The sequence below is a fragment of the Suillus clintonianus genome (genome assembly GCF_016758775.1).
Source record: "Suillus clintonianus strain FC179 chromosome Unknown DEU56scaffold_176, whole genome shotgun sequence".
Lineage (NCBI taxonomy): Eukaryota > Fungi > Basidiomycota > Agaricomycetes > Boletales > Suillaceae > Suillus > Suillus clintonianus.
In genome coordinates, this window is record NW_024539400.1 from 39,464 (window position 1) to 59,495 (window position 20,032).

Here is a 20,032-nt window from a genome sequence, read left to right on the forward strand (position 1 = left end):
TTGCTGTGTATTTTCCATCCGTGGCATAATGCCAAAATTATTCTCCAATTGTAAGAAGACACGGTAAAAACATCTACGTATCGAAAATTGTCTCAGCCTCCCCGCAGTCAATTGCCCCCTTGATCAATCTAATTCCCTCGGCGACAGAGTGAATTTTGGAAAAGGAAGAGCGGCTTACTCCAGTTACGTGAATAGATGTCCCCTGCCTGCGACGCTAATCAGAAGAAAGTCTCAAGATTGGGATACCACTCACCAAGTCGCGAAAACACCAATACGACGCCCACGGTTGACCCAGTAGAAAGGGCCGGACGTGTTTGGGTGAGGAACATCATAGGTCACTCCATGGTGAGTCCTTGTGTGACGTGCGGTAGCAATAGCGACAATATTGGCCGGAGTAGCAGAAGTGACTGCAGGAGGATCAGCAGTAATGACTGGCGGTGCAGTGGTGACTGGTGGGGCAGAAGCAGGTATCGCAGGAGCTCCAGCAGCGATAGCCACTTCTTGAGAAGCAGCAACAACTGCATTCTGCACAACCCTATGCAGGGCGGAAGACAAGGTGACCGTATTGTTGCCATGGACATTCAACTGTGAGAAGAGTGTGGCAAGCGAATCTGAAACAACTGTTAGAAAAGGAGTAATAATGAATGATGCAGTTGTTGACATACCAGCGGTTGAACCTGAAGCACCATCAATAGACGCCACGGGCACTATATTGTCAGTGTTGGAGGTCATCGCTGGGGTGCTCAACGTTAGATGTACTTAGAAGCATCGCAACTGACATCCATTATATCTGGCTGCTTGTGCGAGAAGATTATCAACATTCGATAGTGGTGAATCCCGGCGGACATTAGACTTTCCCAATCCAGCAGAGTATGAAATCCAATTCCCTACTACACCAGCGGAGTGTGAAATCGAATTCTCTACTTCGTATTACATGCTCGCTCTGCAGCAATTCAATTGCTATTCCACTCTGGCTTCAAATTCTATTATGTGCTCGCTGGCGACCCGATTGCTATTCCATGTCTGGTATCCCATATAGCTGTGGTACTATGACTATGATTATGGTCAGTTCAGTCCCACAATGCCTCCTGCCATGTTGATCGACAACACAGCCTCTACCGCTGTCTTGTTACTTGAGGGTCTTATATAGAAGCGTGTAAAAATGCAGTGACAATCACAACTACACTTTCATAAGACTAGAAGTTGCCAGCTCCTCAAGTCCACGGTCAACAGATTTTTTTTACTTCTCGGTTGATAACATGTCGTTCGTGGGTGGTCAAAGAGTAAACAAGTTACCTCTATTTGTTTGAAGAAACTATATAGAAATGCAACTGTGGATTTGTCGTGAATAGAAATATGATAGGTATGTTTCACCCTAGTAGGTCGTGTTTCAACCTATGAAAGTCTGTTTCAACTTTGTCGTGTTCTCCTGTTTCGTGTCTCTCTAGCCGTAAAAGAGAGAGGTGTTTGTTACGTATATGTGGAGCTTAGCTCAATAAAATAGTAATCGTGAGCAACCTACATCAGGTAAATGACCTGAAAACGATAAATTCTTACAAATCATTATCTGATCTAAAATGTGCACAATATCTATCATAATTGTAACCCATGTGAGAAAGCTGTATATACCCGGACTTAGTCGGATGAAAGCCACCAAATGCACAATTGAGACACTTTATCGCAGCTCATCACCGAGATGGTACATGTTCCAACACGTACCTGCAATCACAAAGAAAGATTACGATGTCAGGAGCGACCACCGTCCCCAGGTTGAGAATTGGCGGCAATACACTACAATTCAGCTTCTCCCTGGTCATGGTACATAATCTTGGTTTGTTTTTATGTCGCCCACAATGTCTTGATAAATTCCAGTGTCAGGCAAAGTATTATATGGCCGGACTACATCGGACCAACACCGCTGACGGTCCAAGTCTGCTGAGTGTTCATAATAGATTTCAAAGCTATCTCAACCCCGTTATCATATGCAAGGAGAGCTTGATATTGGACCCTCGACAACAACTGTCATGGCGCTGATGCTAGGTATGTACCTGGCACGCTAGCCCACAATGCTTATATTTTTAAAGTACGCAATTCAGTTCACAAACGGCAGCACACTGCCATACGTCTCAATATCGATGTAATACGACAATAACACACGAAGTAGTTTATCATTGTATTCTCCACATTGTCTATCTAGCTTCTGGATCCTTGTGCCAAGGCCAGACAAGTACCGCATCGGGGATGCATGACAATGCGGTGTCATCTGTTGGCTGACTGCTGAGGTACGGTCGCCGCATGCAAGGAGAGCGGGCCAATGTGTCCTCGGAAAACTTTGCCAGAACGATGTTGCCAGACAAAATTATATAACGCAAGGTTGCATTGCGGAAAAGGCGCCAAATCGTTGGTGATGGTAACATAGTTGAGCACATGTGATATTAGAGCAATATTGTATAAACGACAGGCAATATGACGCGTTGCCGACCCGCAATTATTTCCCAGTCATGTTGCACGTTTGTTCCCATGCGGTCCCTTGAATTGATTACAGAGCAAGCTATAGTTTATATTTCTACAAAGTAAGAAATAACACGGTTTAATTAAATACTACGAAGAGAAACTACGCAGAGGGGATATCCAAGTTGGTAGCTTGTTTGAGGGCAATACACTTTTGTCGAATCTTGGATAAGGCGCTGTTAGCACTGATAGGCCTCTTGGCAGCTGAGGAAGTGGGAAAAATTTGGCTAAGTTGCGTGATATCAGCTTAAGCAGCATAGTGAAGAGCGATAAAATATACCGATTCCACCACGTTAGCAGTTCATCGACTTCCAGCGATTCCTCGGTGTCTTCTAAAAGGTCGAGGAGACTATGGTAGAATGTTTCCGAATCTGTCGTGGTGTCGGTTCACGAGAATACTGAGGACGAGCTTAAAGCAAATCGCACCTTCAGCACTAAATTAAAGCCTGTATTTTACAGAAGTATGATGATCGACAAACCTGAGTTGCGATGTACGCTATTGAGGCGACGGTAACAGATATCATGCCGTGGAGGCGGGCATTACCAGATTGCGTGGCCTTCGGCTCCCTGTCAACCGAGCTTGGAGATGTAAAAACATATTTGTAGGCCTGGTAGAATAAGATGTAGTAGGTAAGTCATATAAAATGCAGGCGAATACGCACAAGTACTATCAAGCGGCTCCTAAGAAGGCCGCACCACGGGTCTTCAGGATTGTAAACCTGATTGGCATACAAAAAAATCGGCCATTGATCCCCAGAGACCAGCATTTCGCCACTTCGTAGGTTTTCTTTTGTCCTGGCCAAAAAAATCAGGATCGCGCTGATGCCAGTAAATCGAAACATACTGAGGATCATTCCAGCTTAACCCGGCAGGGCAGAGGAGAGATCCGGTAAGTTCGTGGTTAAACCCACGATCAATCTTAGTATTTCTATGTAGAGGAGGCTGTATTGCTTCTCCGTTCGGGGCGATCCAATCAAGTACCGCTGCCTTCAATGTTTTGGTATCGTCGCCTCTGGCACCTGCGGCGCCCTTACCGATCTGTAAATGTAAATAAGCATAAGCTCCGACGACGTAAAAAAAAAAAAGGTGCACCAGCTCTCCAACGTGAAGTATTTCCTCCTCAGACCCGTCCTTCAAACAATCCAGGAGGCCGGGATAGGAGTCCAAGAGCTGCTCAAAGACGCGATGCTCTCGCCGCTCTCTGTCGAGCACATCAGCAAACAAGCAAAAAAAGAGATGTTTTTTTACTCAGCAGGGAAGTCTTCCAATGGATTGTCTTCCATTGTTTCCAGCCTCAAAATACCGTTAGTAAGTAAGGAGGGGTAGTTACACAACGCGAACACCGTTCGACCAAAGTGGCGTCCATGGGAAACAAGCGGATCTGATGAAGAGCTGGAAGACGTGACAAGTCTACAAAACATGTTGTCAAGATTAGAAACAGCTTACGCTTTTTTTCGAGGCCCCATTTGGAGGGCTGACGAGCCACGCTTGCTTGGAATGCTGGATGTGGTATCGAGGGCGGCCATGAAAGCTACTGTGAGAGAGGAAGATGGGGTATCCCGGTGTGTTAGGGGGTTTGGGCCAGGGGCTCATTTGGGGGTCTGCCAGAGGTGCCAGGGGTCTTGCCCGGGCCTCGAGGCACTCAGTAGATATACTTCGTGCATGTCAGTAGCTAGTTCTCACCCCATTCCACCTGTTTGTCCCCAGCATCTGGTTAGAGTCCCATGGCTCGTCCCCCCATGGCCCATTCCACCGGGTTCGCAAGTGCGGGAAGTAGCTTTTATCCTTGGCTTTGTGTTATGTAATATCTGGCGGCCAGCTGGGCGGCCATGATAGATGGTGGCTAAAAAGGTGGCCACGCCGCAGGGCAGCCAGGGTGAGGGACTGGCCCACCCATTCATCGCGTACTGGTTGATTGTACTTCAGTCAGAATGGCGAGTTTGAAATTTGTTACCCCCTTGACCTTCAAGTAGCACCCAGTAGCAGGTCGCTATTACCAGTAGAACTCAGTACAGCCGCCTCGACAGTATGCCACAGCCCTCAGGACATCAAACCAACATACAAGGACATGTTAGTCATGGCAGCATCAAATTGAATTTGCGGTAAACTTGACCTACCCACCTGGTGGTGCGATGTGCTGATCTCATTGCTTAGGATCGAGCTACCGTGTAGCTGTGACGTAGATGAGAGCTGTGAGGAGCGTCCCCATGCAAAGTTCATAGCGAACGCCAACAATCACTCAGCGCGGAATGGCTGTGATACTTCGCTTCTGCCAGTGAAAAGTCTCGAAGATGGAGATGAGGACTCGATGGCAAAGCTCAAAGAGAGATTGAAACTAGCGGAAACCAACTGTTCAAGACTGGAAGAGCTGTACCAAGTATACAGACATTGTTGGATTGAGGAACACTATCGCGCGAGGGCATTAGAACGGTACGCACCCGAGGGAATAAGTACTTGGCCTCCCCATCAAATCCCATGGGATGCTCCCTCCCCTGCTCAAAGTACGTTGGCCACATGGTCCCTTACGGGTACATGAATCAAACTGACCGTGTCGGTCAGGTGAATTTCAAGAAACCGACTTGGGTTTGCTTGTCCAAGATAGATAACTTAGAGCAAATCCAGAACACGGTGTATCTAGATCATTGCGTCACCGTGCTGACGTAAATTTTGATGCGGTGAAAAATACCTTGTCTTGCATCTCTGATGCATTCTGAAAACTTGAATGTATCCGAACTTTGTAGTACGTCGAACGTTGATCAAGGTATCACTGCGTGTGCAGAAGGTTGCACTACGTAGAAATAAGGTGCCATGAAAAAAGGTTCTGATACTCCGCTTTTCGTAAGACAAAATGTGTGATACACATTACATAATACAACAGCAAACAACGGTTGATACAGGTAAGAATAAATCATGTCAGTGGGTGAAAATAAATAAATGCACTTCCAGACAGTCAATCTAGTTCAGGGTCATCAGGGCATTCGTCTGGGTCGAAATCAAAGTCAATAGGCTCTTCAATATCACCGTCAAAGAGATCGTCGTAGGGGCTCGCTTCCCCAGGCAGTAGAGACGTTCCGACAGTTTCATCCCAGGCTGAGTGTGAACCTGTAAAGACATCAGTTGTAGAGTTAGATATGGTTGGGTTTTGCTCACTGAGATCGGAAGAGTCCAACAAACGAGTGTTATCAATAGCCACCATATAGAGCTTTATCTCAGCTTGCGCGCGTTGCATCTTCGAATGCAGGATGAGCAGATCCAGCCCAAGATTGCGGAGGTAGGCATTGCTATGCCTAGTAGCAAGAGATTTCGACATTAGTTCTGACTGCATGTCCAGTTCTGTCTGGAATGCCTTGTAAAAGGCATTCTGAACATCGGCAGTTACCCAAGTACTGAGTAGGGGCATTGAGGGGCCGATGTGCTGTAGAGACATTTGAGTACAGCCACACAAAACATTACAGTACTTACATTCAAAAGGGCAGACACTGGACTTTCCTGCTGCGCAGTGGCCCGGGGAGAGGGTATGGATGTTAAAGGGCTCGAGCCATGCCAATGTGAGGAATTGGCTGAGCTGAGATACACGTCATTCTGCACTGAACAGGCGTTACATGTCTCTCGCGTAGAAATGGAGCAGGCTAAAGGTGCACAAGCCAAAGGCAAGCAGGCCAAAGGCGGAGCACTGTGCCTCCAGGCTGCAGAGGGTGTTCTGATCTCGTGCTTGGCTAGAAGTCCGACATGTGCTACAGCCGGAGGGTTTAGACAATGTATTTACATCGCAAAGTCAAATAAACTCACGCATCCGAAGCTGTTCCAAGATTTCAATGGCCTGAGAGTATAGAGACACTTCCAACTGGCATTGTCTCTTCCTCTCATCCATAAGATATCTCTCCACAGCTGCATGGCTTCTTCCGGTTCCATTACAGATGCTCTGGTGTCTACGCAGGGTTTCCTCCTGTTTCGCCTCGATACTACGCTCCCCAGCTAGTTCCCAAAGGTCGCCATGATAGACTCGACCTTTGAGTAAATACGACAAAATGTATAGTTCAGTTTGGACCTAAGAAAAAAGGCAAAAAATTAGGATGCACGAAGATGCGAAGATATTGATTGACCTTCTGGTTTGTTATCAGCCCCACGTAGGCATCAATAAATTCACTGCCTAATAAGTTGGAAAGTTGAAAAATGCTCAGACGAGCAGTCGTGTAGTCAAACAATTCCGGTGACAGACAGGTTGACATCTTGCATGCTTATCACTCCTGTGGTGGTAGTGTGTACGTGGCGCTCGAGCTATTGCAGACTATTTGTAGTTTCAAGGACTCAGGAAGGGCAGACATTGTGAGAATCTTGACAGCTCCGCGGCACTCACCTCTGGCCATCAATTTTGATGGTGGGGGCAAAAAAGGTGTTTGCAACTGTGCTAAGTTCCCGCCGAGTTCCAAGTGATTTTACACTATCAATTCTGATTGACGATCCAAGTAGAGTCCAAGGTGTACGCTGGTGTACGTGCATTCTTTGCAGGGACATTTATTAGAATAAAGCTTTCTAAAAATCAACAAAACATTATTATGTAAGGTTGCCAGGGAATCTTCCTACATGGCACTGATCAAGCACTATGAGGTTCAGGTCGTCCTGAACAGACTCGAATATGGCGGTTCATCAATGGCCTTGATACTACTCGCAAGCATCTTTTGCAACATTTAAACAGAATTCGGAACTCATTCGACGTAATTCCATATCCATCAGGACAGCCAAGCCTATGCAACAACTCAGTCTGCTCTCTGTGGTTCCACTTGAATTCGACAGGCAAGATCCGCTGCTCTGTATAATTCATCAATGAAACTGTGGCTCCCCAGTGAAGTAAACTCATACCTCTGAGTCTTGGAGGGTACCGGAAGGTGGCTACAAATGACAGCCGGAAAAACTTATCTATGTTCACTTTGTGATGACCGTGAGTCAGGATTTATAGATATCGTTGAGCATGAAGAGTGCTGACCTTGGTATCCGCATCTGTCTGATGTGCATCTTGCCTTCCATTCAGCCTTATTAGTGCTTCTATTCCACCAAGAGTACACTGCTGCCTCCGTATATGCCCCCCTTCCACGCTCATCAGCACATAAGCAGCACGGGTATCTCAATTCATATTTGTCGCGGTGTAGGAGACGCCCAGGCTGCAGCCCCGTACGGCACCATTTCCCCTTACTGGACGAAGTCATGCCTACCTTCCACAGGCCGTTGCGGACCATCACACGAGGTTGCGGAATCCGCGCACTCATCGCATCGCAACGCACTATCTGTCCATGTCCTGTCTGTATCCATCCGTCCTCACTGGTGCGTTCTCATTCTTAGTTAGTCATTCCTAACCGTTCACAGGGCCAGTTGCATATCAGTTCCCATACACGAGGCCGCGTACCATTACTTACATGTATCTCCTTCCGACTTCGCTTGCATATGCGCCCGCTTATACGGTTCCGGTTTCTTACGGACTCTGTTATATACTACGTCGCAGACTCGTACGGACCTCACTTTCCTACATTCCCTCTCTCTGGTTGTGTGTTGCGGAGTCACTAGCTTAGTCTTACCTTGTCTTTCCTTGCTTGAGCAATCACTTGTTTGCCTTCTCATCCCGCGCAAACGCTCGCATTGCCATTGACAGTTGACTATTGCTAGTCCTAGTTGAGTTCCTTTGCAAGGCGGTTTCTGCACATCTTCGCATATACCTGGTACCTAGTTCGCTCTACCCGATTACCTGTTCCGATACCTGGTACCCTACCCGTTTCGCATACCTGGTACCCTACCCGTTCGCATACCTGGTACCCTCTAGACATTCACTCGTTTCTCCGCATCCGCATACCTCGCATCTCCGCATCCGCATACCTCGCATCTCCGCATCTGCATACCTCACATCTCCGCGCATTCTCGCATCTTCGCATCTCCTCACATACCTAGCTGTTCTGTCTTCAGCGCATCACTTCCTTCTTCACTGTTCCCCTCGCTCATACTTGAGGAACTGCTCTCAGAGCTATCCCCTTGGGTTGACTACTATTCTCGCACCCAGCAGGATCGGTACGCTATCACTATAGCGGACTTCTACGATTTCTCCCACAGCGGCATCTCTCTAGGCTAGATGGCGGAATCTTCTCTCCATCAATATCGAGAGGCCTATATGGTATCATTGATATGTGAGTGTCATGGTCGGATATTCGCACGGTATTATCTCACCAACACCACTCAATCATAGATCTAGAAGTGCTGTCGTAATGCAGGAAGGCGAAGTTGCAGGTCATGGCTTCCACGATGAGTTTAGCTAACCTCTGAGAGGTTTCACGATAGTCAGGCGGGGCGGTTATTGTAGAGGAAGGTGAAGATGGCATTTCCATTGAGCAGTTTGGTGCAGTAAGGACGTGTTCGTAAGTTTTAGTCCCTTATATATGAACTGGAAACTTGACTTTTGACTACTAGTACCATTAGCCGCCCAGCTTGCTTTGCCGGCATCACGCCTGTCAGCCCAGCCAGCAACCCGAAGTTCAACCTGGCGCTATGATAGCAATGCTATATTTACGCTAGCCTCTGACACACTGTCGAACTCTGACGCCCTTTCATCCAATCTTTTAGCTCCTCCTTGAGCTCCTCATGGACCCAGAAGGTTCATCTCGGACTTCAGTTCGTTTCAAATGCACCTGCACACGTCAGTTTATGCAGGAGAGCGCATTCACCAAGCATCAACGCTCTTGCTCACAAGGCAAGAAACACTTATTTTCTGCTTTATCCACGGCGAAAGAGCTTTTAGGCTCTGTAAAACGATCCCGAGTGCATGGCAGTGGCAGATCGCTTACACAGCCTAACAAGGTGCCTCCAAATGCGCAGGGCCACCATCCATTAGACTCGTCCTCATCCCTCACACATGTTAATGAGGCATGCATTGCGAATTCGTCTGGTTCAACTCCATCGGCGGGGCAAGAGGATGCGCTGTCCTCAGTATTTGACGCCAATGTCAATGCTGTGCCTACGCAGAACGACGATAATGACGACTTATCGCTGGCACAGAGGAGGATCCGTCGTGTCAATATTCCCATGCCTTTGCGCTATAGGCAATATGAGGACGTTCTTCCACAACCTCCCCCAAGCGTTCCCTTCAATCATTCTTCTCTGGCAGCGGATCCCATTCCACAACCAAATTCCTCTGACGTGCCCAGGAATACGTTGCCCAGAGCCCCTCCTTTCTGTACCGCCAGGAACGTCTTTGGACTAGTACGGCAATTTTTCTCATCCACCCCTCCATCTCACGACCCAGAAGAAGTTGTGGACCTCCGAGATCTCAGCTCTGTCCCGGATTTCGCTCCAGCAGAGTCCGATTCCCCCATCGTATCCGAAGACGTCGCATTTCACCCATACCCCAACAGATTCTCTTTCGAGCTCGGCCACTGGTACTGGAATGGCAGTGTGCAAAAGTCTAATCAAGGCTTTAAGGAGTTGATCGATATCGTCGGTCATCCAGAATTTGATCCTGATGACATACGGAGCACGCCATGGGATAGTATCAATTTGAAATTAGGTGCGAGTTCTCTGGAACAGGAGGGGGGTGAATGGGAGGATGAGGACGCGGGTTGGTGTAAAACGGAGGTGACTATCCAAGTGCCGTTTTCTTGGACCACTGCCCAGCCAGGCACTCGCCCTTATGTGGCAGCCAACTTATATCATAAAACTCTTGTCTCGGTCATTAGGGAAAAGCTCTCAAACGCCAAAGACGACGAACTTTTCCACTACGAGCCTTATCAACTACAATGGAGCGCTCCTCATCTTCCCCACAACGTAAACATTCAAGGAGAACTATTTACTTCGCCGGCCTTCATGGACGCACACCGCGAACTTCAGGAGTCCCCCAGAGAGGCAGGATGTGATTTACCTCGGGTGGTCGTTGCGCTCATGTTTTGGTTGGACGCTACACACCTGACATCATTTGGTAATGCAAAACTATGGCCAGTATATATGTACTTCGGAAACGAATCGAAGTACCGCCGTTGCAAACCATCTTGCAATCTGGGCAACCATGTGGCCTACTTCCAAAAAGTACAGCAGCTTTTACAAATCCTCTTCCGCATTAACGCTCACACTTTGACAGCTTCCAGACTCGTTTAAAGATTTCGCGTGTGCATTCACTGATGGCAGGGGAGCTGGTCGTGAATGCTCAACACATTGTCAGCGGGAATTATTCCAAGCTCAATGGAAGGTCCTGCTCGACGAGGAGTTTTTAGAGGCTTACCGGCATGGTATTGTAATCCTCTGCTGTGATGGCGTCAAACGCAGGTTCTACCTGCGAATATTTACTTACTCCGTACCCTGAAAAGTGAGTCGTAAACATATTTCGCGGAAGTCAAACTCAGAAAATCCAGGGTTCTTATCGCGACAATTCGGCAGTTGGGAGGCTGTCCTTGCCCACGTTGTCTCACCCCGGGTGCACAGTTTCACAACCTAGGATTGAGCTGCGATCGACAACAACGTTTAACGTTGGTGCGGTCTGATGCCTCGAGGACCCGCCTTGTTGCTGATGCACGCAAGCTCATTTACGACAAAAACTACGGTGTAGATAGTTCAGCAGTCGAGCAACTCCTCAAGCCTGAATCGTGGATACCTACTGTGGTGAGCATGACCATAAGCCTCCTCTATCACCCTAACTAACTCTTGCTTAGAACATTTTATCTGGCAGCCTTGGCGCATCTGGGTTTAATGTGTTCGCCGCCCTCATTGTTGATCTCCTTCACGAATTTGAACTTGGGGTGTGGCGCTCACTTTTAGTTCACTTACTGAGAATACTTGTCGCCTTCAATAAGGACCTCATCAACGAGCTTGATAGAAGGTACCCAACATGTACCTGATCAAGGCTCGGCATGCCCATACTCACGTCTGACAGGTATAGGCTGGTCCCCCCCTTTGGATCCTCAACTATAAGACAGTTCTCCGCAAATACATCTGAAATGTCCAACATGGCAGAAAGAAACTTCGAGGATCTTTTGCAGGTAGGTTCTTCAAATGATTCTCACAAATTTTTGTCAACTCACTCCATACAAGTGTGCTATCCCGGTCTTTGACGGTCTTCTCCCCCATGCTCAAAACAAAATCGTTATCGACCTTCTTTTCGTCATGGCGCACTGGCACGGGCTTGCGAAACTTCGCATGCACTCCGACCTAACCTTGCAAATACTCGATCAGCAAACGACTGAACTTGGGGGACACCTTCGTCAGTTTAAGGCGAAGGTATGCTCTCTATATAACACTCAGGAACTCGATCGTGAACTCGATGCGAGATCTCGTCGGCAAGCGAAAGAGGCAGCTAAACGTGCGGTGAACGACAGCCAACAGAGGGCTACGGCTAGGCAATGGCATGGGTAACCCGTGGGTATCCACGAGCTTACCCGGACCCATACCCACCGCTTACCCGTACCCATGGCCCAAGGGTCAGCTCGGGTACGGGTTTCAACAAGGGTACATGTGGGTATCATGGGTATATAACCCATGGCGGGTAACCCATGACCCATGCATTGCAACTCAAATAGAAACTCCAATAGACACTGTAGTAGGTACAAACAATATACTAACTAAATCTTAATGGCATCCCAGCCATCAAGCAGCTTCGATTCCTCACCCTCGACATCCTCTAGCACAGCAACAGCTTTCACATCATTGTCATGTACCAATCCCAGCTTGCTCCAAATGCCGACGCACAATAAGGCTCGAATGGTTTGTGAAGATAGCTGGCTCCGAACGTGAGATAGCAGAAGACGTCCTCGGCTGAAAATACGTTCAACGTCGACAGACGTAGCTGAGTTGATAGTGTTAGTATTTAAGTGCGGGGCATAAGCAAGAAGTTAGTTGAACGTACCGGGAATTGTTAGATAGTCGAGCGCCATGTGGGAGAGACGTGGATATGTTTTTCGGTGCTCATGCCACCATGTAATCACATTTGGGACGTGCTCGCACTCAGTGGCAAGGTATGATGCGAGCTCGTCAGTGACTGTGCGCTTCGGAGCTGCAAGAGCAGGTAATTGATCGAATATATTGTCTTTTTTTGATGCCTGTAAAATCATATCCGGTCAGCGCTAAAGCATACTAGTCAATTAACTTACCTTTCGAAGCTGCGATCCATGGTCATCACCTTTGGACTCTTCATTGAGTGGATCGATGGGCATATCAGCATACGAGAAGTTGAACTCCTCGCGCACGAGGTTGGAGGCTGTCTGGATCCAGTCCTGCTCCCATCCAGTGTTCTTGAAGTAGGTGAGTTTGTGCCGGGGATGAAGCACTTCAAAATGTATTGTTAGTATAGAACTGAATATAAAACAAAACAGAGACATACCCATTGCGATACGGTATGTCTGAGACGTGTCAGTAAGTGAATAGTACCTATCTAATGTCTTCTTGCCCACTGCGAGAGAAGCGCGAATGGCGCTATTCAAATGCTTGTCAAAAGAGTGAGTTGTGAGTGACTCGTCAATGTGATCGATGGCTGGAATAACGGTAGCGAGATATGGTGTTGAGCGTGAAAAGTATGTTGTGGCATCTTTCAAGATCTGTGCCTGGCGTGAGTAAACTCAAACCGAAGACTGCACAACTCACCTCTAAAATATTGCGCAACTGTCTAGCTATTGTCCACTCTCGTTCACTGAGCTCGAAGTCCCGCAACCCGAACTTGCGGTCGCCAGTGAAGTTGTCAAGTGCCTGCCGGTACTCCACCGCAAAGTCCAGCATATCATAGGTAGAATTCCACCTCGTCGATACGTCGCGAGGCATGATACGGACCGCTAATTCCAGCTCTGGTAGAAGTGCCTTCCACGCAGGCAATAGGAGTGTGGATGAGTGCACAATCTTGAAGGCGAGCTTGCGAAGCTGGTGCACGATGAATGCGTGAGTGATTAGTCATCACTGGTTTAGGCTTACCTTCACAAGGACGAGCTTCACAGGCCGCAGTGTCTTGTGTAGTTCAGCATGCTCGTGTGCTGTCAGGTTTGCGACTTCATCAGCCCACCCATCCATATCGTCTATATCAGCGTCCTCTGGATTACCCTCGCCTCTTTCTGCAATGGTGCGTGCATCATCATTTTCGGACCCATTTGCAAGTTCTTGCAACAACCGCTCGTCCTGATCTTCGTCATCCAGGACATCTATGGCTTCAGGCATCGGCCAGTCATCTTCCAAACTTGCCTGTGCATGTTTAGGTACGTCGAACTGTTTTATTATCGACTGCGCAACAAGATTGACGATATGTAGGAAGCATCGTGTTCGGTTCACTGCACCGCTGAACGAATCCACTCGCTTGGCGAGTTCTGTTGTCAGCGTGTCGTTCGAGCTGGCATTATCAGCCGTCAAACTCAACATCTACAAGTTACTTGGTAAGTATTGTCCTTGTCCATTTGTTTGTTTGTTTGTGCTCACCTTCTTTGATATACCAAACTCTTTTAGGATCTTTTCAAAGGCCACTGCAAGATTTTCGCCGGAGTGTGACTGAATATCAGACGGTTAATGAGTTTTCTAGGTACATATTAGATTATCTTGCCTCTGCCACCTCCACTATGTCTAGAATCATGGCTAACGGCTCTCCGTTTTGCTCTAGATGTACTGATACTGCCACGAATGCCTTGTGGTTTGGCGAAGTCCACGCATCGATGGCGAAATTCAATTGGCCATCATATTCCTGGTAATATATGAGATTTAGTTTAAGTATAGTGAGGGTACTGAACTTGTAGCATCTTAGCAATTCGTTGTCGTGTGCGAACGAACACGAGCTTGACGTCGCGCGAGACCGTCGATGGAGAAGGTATGTAGTACTCAGGCCTACCCGTTTTCATTAACGACTGAAAGCCACAATCTTTGACGATCGTGAATGGTCGCAGGCTTTCAGCTACCCAGCGGACGATCTCTGCTCTGTTGCCACCATCAACCTCAACATCAGCACAATCACAACACGAGTACGTACTTCGTTTCTGTTCTTGTGTGTTGCCGGTGCGAATATGTGACCTTGCCTTTCCCAGTGCGTTTGAACGATGCTGTGATAGAGCCGTCTTTTGCCCCAGAGATAATGGTACGTGCCTCTTGAGCATTTTTTGTTCCATCAGCGAGCTTAACAGTCTCTTCACCCCAACAGATCTTAGCGTGCTTCCGCATATTACTGGTCGACTTCGCATCCTTCTTGTCAAGGTAACGACGGACCCCTTTCTTGCAGCTCGTTGCTGCGCACTTGAATTCGTGGAAGCGGCGGCCCTCATGGTACCCAATTTCCGGAATCAGGTGATAGAATCCATACACAGGTGAGTTCCAGTCCCCCTTCAAACGTTCTATGCTCAAATGTTAACTAAATCATCACCTTGCTTATGTATACAGGCATACCAAGTTCAGTTTCCGAATTGTCATCAACATCCTCATGTTCGGAGGAGACCTCAACAACTTCGTTATCACTGTGAAGAGCCTCTTCCTCTTCCTCGGTCCGGACGACTGCTCGATGGCTTTGCGTTGAAGGAGTTGGCGAGTCTTCGGAATCTGATGCCACGGTCATGGGACGCTTCCCTGACCTTTTGGAGGTAAGTTCATGACTTGCCTTGCGTTTTATGATCTGTTTGACATTTGATAAGAATTCTTGTGCCTTTTCGGTGGGCTTGCGCTGTCTTTTGTCTGCCATTGATCCGAAGTACGAGATTTTCTCAGGTAGAAGTAGTTCTTAGATTAGAAGTATTTCCTTAATAGATTTGGGTGGCAAATCCTCATTCAAGGTTTGTGATGATGTGCCATATAAGGGTAAAACTGTACAGTTGAATTGCCTTCATATTCAAATGTTCTCGAGCTAAATACCCACCAACCCATACTCAGGGGTATGGGTATTTGAAGGGTCAACAAGCTGAGACCCCTACCCAACCCACGAGTACCCCTACCCATGACCCACATGGGTATCCCAAACCCATGCTATTGCCTAGCTACGGCTGTACGACCTAAGGCAAGTGCCAACCTCAAAGGGAAACAGAAGGCGGGCACAGCCCAATTGCAGGACACTCCAGGGCCTTCACCACGGCAACCAAGGAGGAAGAAGTCCTTCAACTTGCAGACCTACAAGATTCACGCGCTGGGGGACTATGTAGCATGCATCCGCCATTTTGGCACCACAGATTCGTATAGCACAGAGCTGGTGAGTCCTGGCTATTTTCTACCTACGCTACAACTCAGCTACTATTAGGGTGAGTTAGAGCATCGTTTGTCTAAGGGGAGATATTGTCGGACCGATCGACGGGCCTTTATCCACCAACTGACACAGATTGAACGCCGTCAAGCGAGATTACGTTGCATCAAGCAACGGCGGCAAAAACAAGCTCCTCAAGCAGCGCACTGTGACACCACCACAAGTGACCCCCATTTACACCACCACATCGGCCAAAGTGAGAAGATCTACGACAACGTTGGTCATTACCTCCGCAGCCATGCCGGAGACCCTGCTATGAAGGTATTTGTTCTTTTTTTGGATCATCATCACTTTGACACGCTGTACCAAACATTCTGGCGCCAGCCTCACAATCACCCGTTATGCACGATCCGGAGCTCACCTGGTCAGGTATTCATGTCCATGTTCATCCGGCCTATTCCGTCGACTCCCGCCCTCCCGGACACCTAACGGGTACGCAACCCGCGACGGATTCCCTCAATTGCCCCTCGTTCCTGTCCATCCATGTCCATCCATCCCCATTGGTGCGTCATTTCTCTCCTTTCATCACTCTGATCAAACAGCAGACTGTTTTACATGTACATTCCCATACATGAGGCCGCTTGCCGTCCCTTACATATTATCGCGCTACGGCCTCGCCTATACTACCGTCGCTTAAGTGGGTCCCGAGTTTTCACGGGTTAAGATAAATAATTGCATCGTACTCTGCCAATATTACTTCCTTTTACTCCCTTGGATTTACTGTCTAAGTTGGTGTGATCAACAAGTCCCCTTAGTCTTCCGTACCGCAACGGACCTCTTCCCGTTCCTCGGATCACTTCCGGTAGCTCGTTACATCGAGACCTCGACACCTAGACACCTTACCACCTCGATACCTTGCTACCTCGACACCTTGACCAAATCCGCACCGCTAGACACCCGTCCCATCAGAATCGTTCCCGTCCGGACATCTTCCTCTCACATTGGATCCCCCACCGCTCACCGGCCGCTCAGATCTTAAGCCCGTCGGATTGATTCCTTTGCATTTATTGCGAAGACATCCCTCAGTAGCAATCCCCTTGGGACGAGCTATAATACTCGCACTCAAAACGGATCGGTAGTCTACACTAACAGGCTACACGGAATTACTTTCGCTCAACGCGTTCAGGACTTCCTTCCCCGGTTGAAAGATCACGTTTTGGAGCGCCTTGATCTTGGGACTTCTGTAGAGAAGCACAGCGCCCGTTCCGATGAAGCCCGTAATTCAGTTCTCTTCAAACGTAATCGAATCTACCACCATCATATCGCCAGATTTAATTACACTACGTATGATGTTCGGCGGGCTCAGGATGTCGTGAACCCCAACACTCCTCATTGCAACATCATGTTGCTCCGTGACGACAATGACCCCAACGACAATTACCGCTACGCTAAAGTTCTAGGTATCCATCACGTCAAGTGGTTCGCACCGGGAATGTGTACGAATCCCTCCAAATGGACTTTCTCTTTGTTCGGTGGTACGAAACATTAAGCAACCATTCTTGGAACTCACGTACTTTGGGGCGCATGCATTTCTTACCCCTGGCCAATTCAAACGCTTTTGGCTTTGTGGACCCGGCAGCCGTTCTGAGGGCGTGTCATGTTATTCCGGCCTTTTCTCGAGGCCAGCGCAATCCAAATAGTGGCCCCAGTATCTCACCTCTCGCAGGAGATTATTGCGATTGGCATGAATATTACATTAATAGGTGAAAATCACACCATCCCTTACAGCTGTTTTTACTGATATCATAGCTGTACAAGCTTCGTTGATCGTGACTCACTCATGCGGCATCACTATGGCCTCAGTGTTGGGCATCTGTACTCTCATAGGGCGGGAGTGTTAGAAAGTCGCAGCTCAGCACTGCAACCTGTCAGTTCAACACCCGCTGATGAAAATTTGGAAAGCCTAATGGAACACACGCACCGCCCACATGCGACTGCCGATGATGCGGAAGAGGAGGACGAAGATCACGTTGGTGTGGAGGAACCAACACCCTTTGAGCAGGTGCACAATGGGAGTACAGAGACGCTTATAGAAGCCCTGGATGAAATGTATGCTGACCATATCTTCGATTATGAAAACTAGAGTTACATTACATCAATTTATCGCGGATGGGCGCAAACCGATTTCCTCGCTGTCTCGTGGCCGCTTCATCAAGTGCTGGCCAGGCTATGGCTCAGGCTGGCCAGGCTATGGCTCAGGCTGGCCAGGCCATTTGTTAGGCGCTGGCCATCTCTAACCCTTGTCTAATTCTAGCCAGCGGTCGATGCTTATTCCTTACAGTAAGCGATCCTATTGTATTTGTTTGTACTTATTTAAATCGGACATCAGTCTTACAGGCTTGCACTGTCCGTCCTCAACATTCAAACCGATCTCAATGTCGATAGTTTTACGGTATCAAGTCAGTTCAGCTCCTCATTGACATGCATCCTGCGTATCTGTACGTTCCCGAGAGCTCAGACGTTCTCAGACTACTTCAACTTCCAGTAAGTGACTCGGAGCTAATACTTATGTTGGACCATCGTTAATCGTTTCCCTCCAGCATGAGGAGGTTTGCCGTCTTTCGCTGGTGATTGCCTCAGCCTAATTCTCGCCTTCAGCACCCGTTTACAGGGTTCTCGGGCCAGTCTTATGTGGTAGTTGGATACATCGCCGACTACCATGAAGTATCTCCCATATATGTATGATCTCATCTTTGACTTTCGACTCACGCTGATGTTTATGTTTTGTAGGTGGATGCAACCCTCAAGGAGGCCAAGCCCTGGCTGAATGTGACCAAGAACATTGGGACCTTGGCTATTCTTGATGGGATGGGTCGCATCCAAGACACTCTCCCGCTGTTTGAAACGGTGAGGGATTTGTAGCATAAAAAGTTCGTTTTTGAAAGGGCGGATGTAGAATGCCGCTGGTGGTGCTTTTGTCCGGGCTGTGAAGACCCGACACTGCAGGTCGAATGAACTAGGCGTACCATGTCCTATGTGGTTTGTATGTTGTTGTCGTATACTAACTTATTCTCGCCTAACGGTGCTTCGGCAGCTCCCCCACCTGTTGGATGCGTCCATCCAATTCAACCCACCACAATATCCCAATGGATTTCCGCCCCCCGTCGACTATAATATCCATGAGATTCCAGTGCCTATGTACGGTATACCATCTGCGGTCTCATTGATGGACGGATTTGTGACAAACCCACTGGACACCATCCTGCCTACCGCTCTAGCCGAAAACATGCAGTTAACATCCTCTCAAAATACGGACATCGAGCTCGCATCCCTGCAATCACATGATATGCAGTCTGCGTCCCTCTCATTCCTTTTTGATTTCGGCAACACTGGCTGGCCACTAGCTTCTGCCGTCTCCGTTAGCGGCAATGGTGACCCAACCGTCCCAGATGATTTAAACCAACCGTCCAATGCCTGTACCGGCAGTTTAGTCCCCGCCGATACATGTTTGAATATTTATCCAGAGCTAGCTTGGAGGGACTCTACCGATCTGTGGGGTAACTTGCTGGAAAATGACAAGAGAAAAATAAGCCGTAAAATGCCGACTACAGCCTGGTTGCAGCACATGAAACTCACGAAGGCCCTCTTCTTGGGCAGTCTGTGGGTCGGACTCCACGGAAATCCATTCAAGATCTCTGCCGTGGAAATGCGCCGCCTCATTACCCTCAGTTTTCTTACCGCTTTGCGTATTGATGGGAAAACCTATGCGGAGGTTCTTGATCAGCCATGTGGGTACCTTATATTTCTAATCTTCGAGTCATGAACTTATAGTTTAATCAGTGACCTGGAAGAACGGCCCCAGTATCGGATGGCCAACAATGCGCACCACTGTGCGCCTTCCCTTGTCCTTACCCTTGCTCGCTTACCCCTAACCCATCTGAGCAGATGCTTCAAACTTTCGATAACGGAAAGGCTGAACTGCGCAAGGTTGTAAAAGCCTCCTTGATGCACCTCACAGACTTCTGTGACGATTCGCCAAATCATAGGGCAGAGACGATCACCGCATTTGTTAGACACTTTAACCAGGATATTCACGAGGTAAGCAGAAGACTTACGATTTGGATTGCGTTATTTTTTAATCAATTCTTGCGTCATTCAGTTGCAAAAGGTCCTCACCGAACTCATAGGGAAACAGGCATTCAGAGAACTGGTCTGGGCAGCATTATTTGTCCTGATTGATGATTTGACCAGCGAACACGATAGCGGGAGGATAGCGGACTTGTTTGTCGAGGAGGTCCGCACTGCATCTGGATGCTTGGCACAGGACACCATCTGTAACCTCGCGACATTGGTGAGCCCATCTCCCTCCAT

The 20,032-nt window shown here is 48.1% G+C and overlaps 4 protein-coding genes across 4 annotated transcripts; 1 reads left to right on the forward strand and 3 right to left on the reverse strand.

The window, feature by feature from the left end:
- Positions 1 to 73: 73 nt before the first annotated feature.
- On the reverse strand, positions 74 to 732 carry DEU56DRAFT_919670 (uncharacterized protein; the record flags this gene model as incomplete). Its single annotated transcript, XM_041358307.1, has 3 exons — positions 74 to 206; positions 254 to 611; positions 666 to 732. 3 exons carry the CDS (start codon positions 730 to 732, stop codon positions 74 to 76), a joined length of 558 nt encoding a protein of 185 aa, XP_041201344.1.
- A 2,166-nt stretch (positions 733 to 2,898) lies between these two features.
- DEU56DRAFT_874331 (uncharacterized protein) lies at positions 2,899 to 4,037 on the reverse strand (the record flags this gene model as incomplete). Its single annotated transcript, XM_041355943.1, has 7 exons — positions 2,899 to 2,937; positions 2,991 to 3,119; positions 3,174 to 3,306; positions 3,356 to 3,549; positions 3,604 to 3,712; positions 3,760 to 3,903; positions 3,958 to 4,037. The coding sequence occupies 7 exons, from the start codon at positions 4,035 to 4,037 to the stop codon at positions 2,899 to 2,901; spliced, it is 828 nt and encodes a 275-aa protein (XP_041201345.1).
- Positions 4,038 to 5,461: 1,424 nt separating this feature from the next.
- Positions 5,462 to 6,740, reverse strand: DEU56DRAFT_919672 (uncharacterized protein; the record flags this gene model as incomplete). The annotated part of the gene is made up of 5 exons (XM_041358308.1): positions 5,462 to 5,613; positions 5,662 to 5,926; positions 5,974 to 6,245; positions 6,301 to 6,559; positions 6,615 to 6,740. 5 exons carry the CDS (start codon positions 6,738 to 6,740, stop codon positions 5,462 to 5,464), a joined length of 1,074 nt encoding a protein of 357 aa, XP_041201346.1.
- A 973-nt stretch (positions 6,741 to 7,713) lies between these two features.
- DEU56DRAFT_761917 (uncharacterized protein) lies at positions 7,714 to 9,043 on the forward strand (the record flags this gene model as incomplete). The annotated part of the gene is made up of 7 exons (XM_041350602.1): positions 7,714 to 7,830; positions 7,873 to 8,050; positions 8,176 to 8,565; positions 8,627 to 8,681; positions 8,766 to 8,781; positions 8,833 to 8,909; positions 8,962 to 9,043. The coding sequence occupies 7 exons, from the start codon at positions 7,714 to 7,716 to the stop codon at positions 9,041 to 9,043; spliced, it is 915 nt and encodes a 304-aa protein (XP_041201347.1).
- Between the last annotated feature and the right edge of the window lie 10,989 nt (positions 9,044 to 20,032).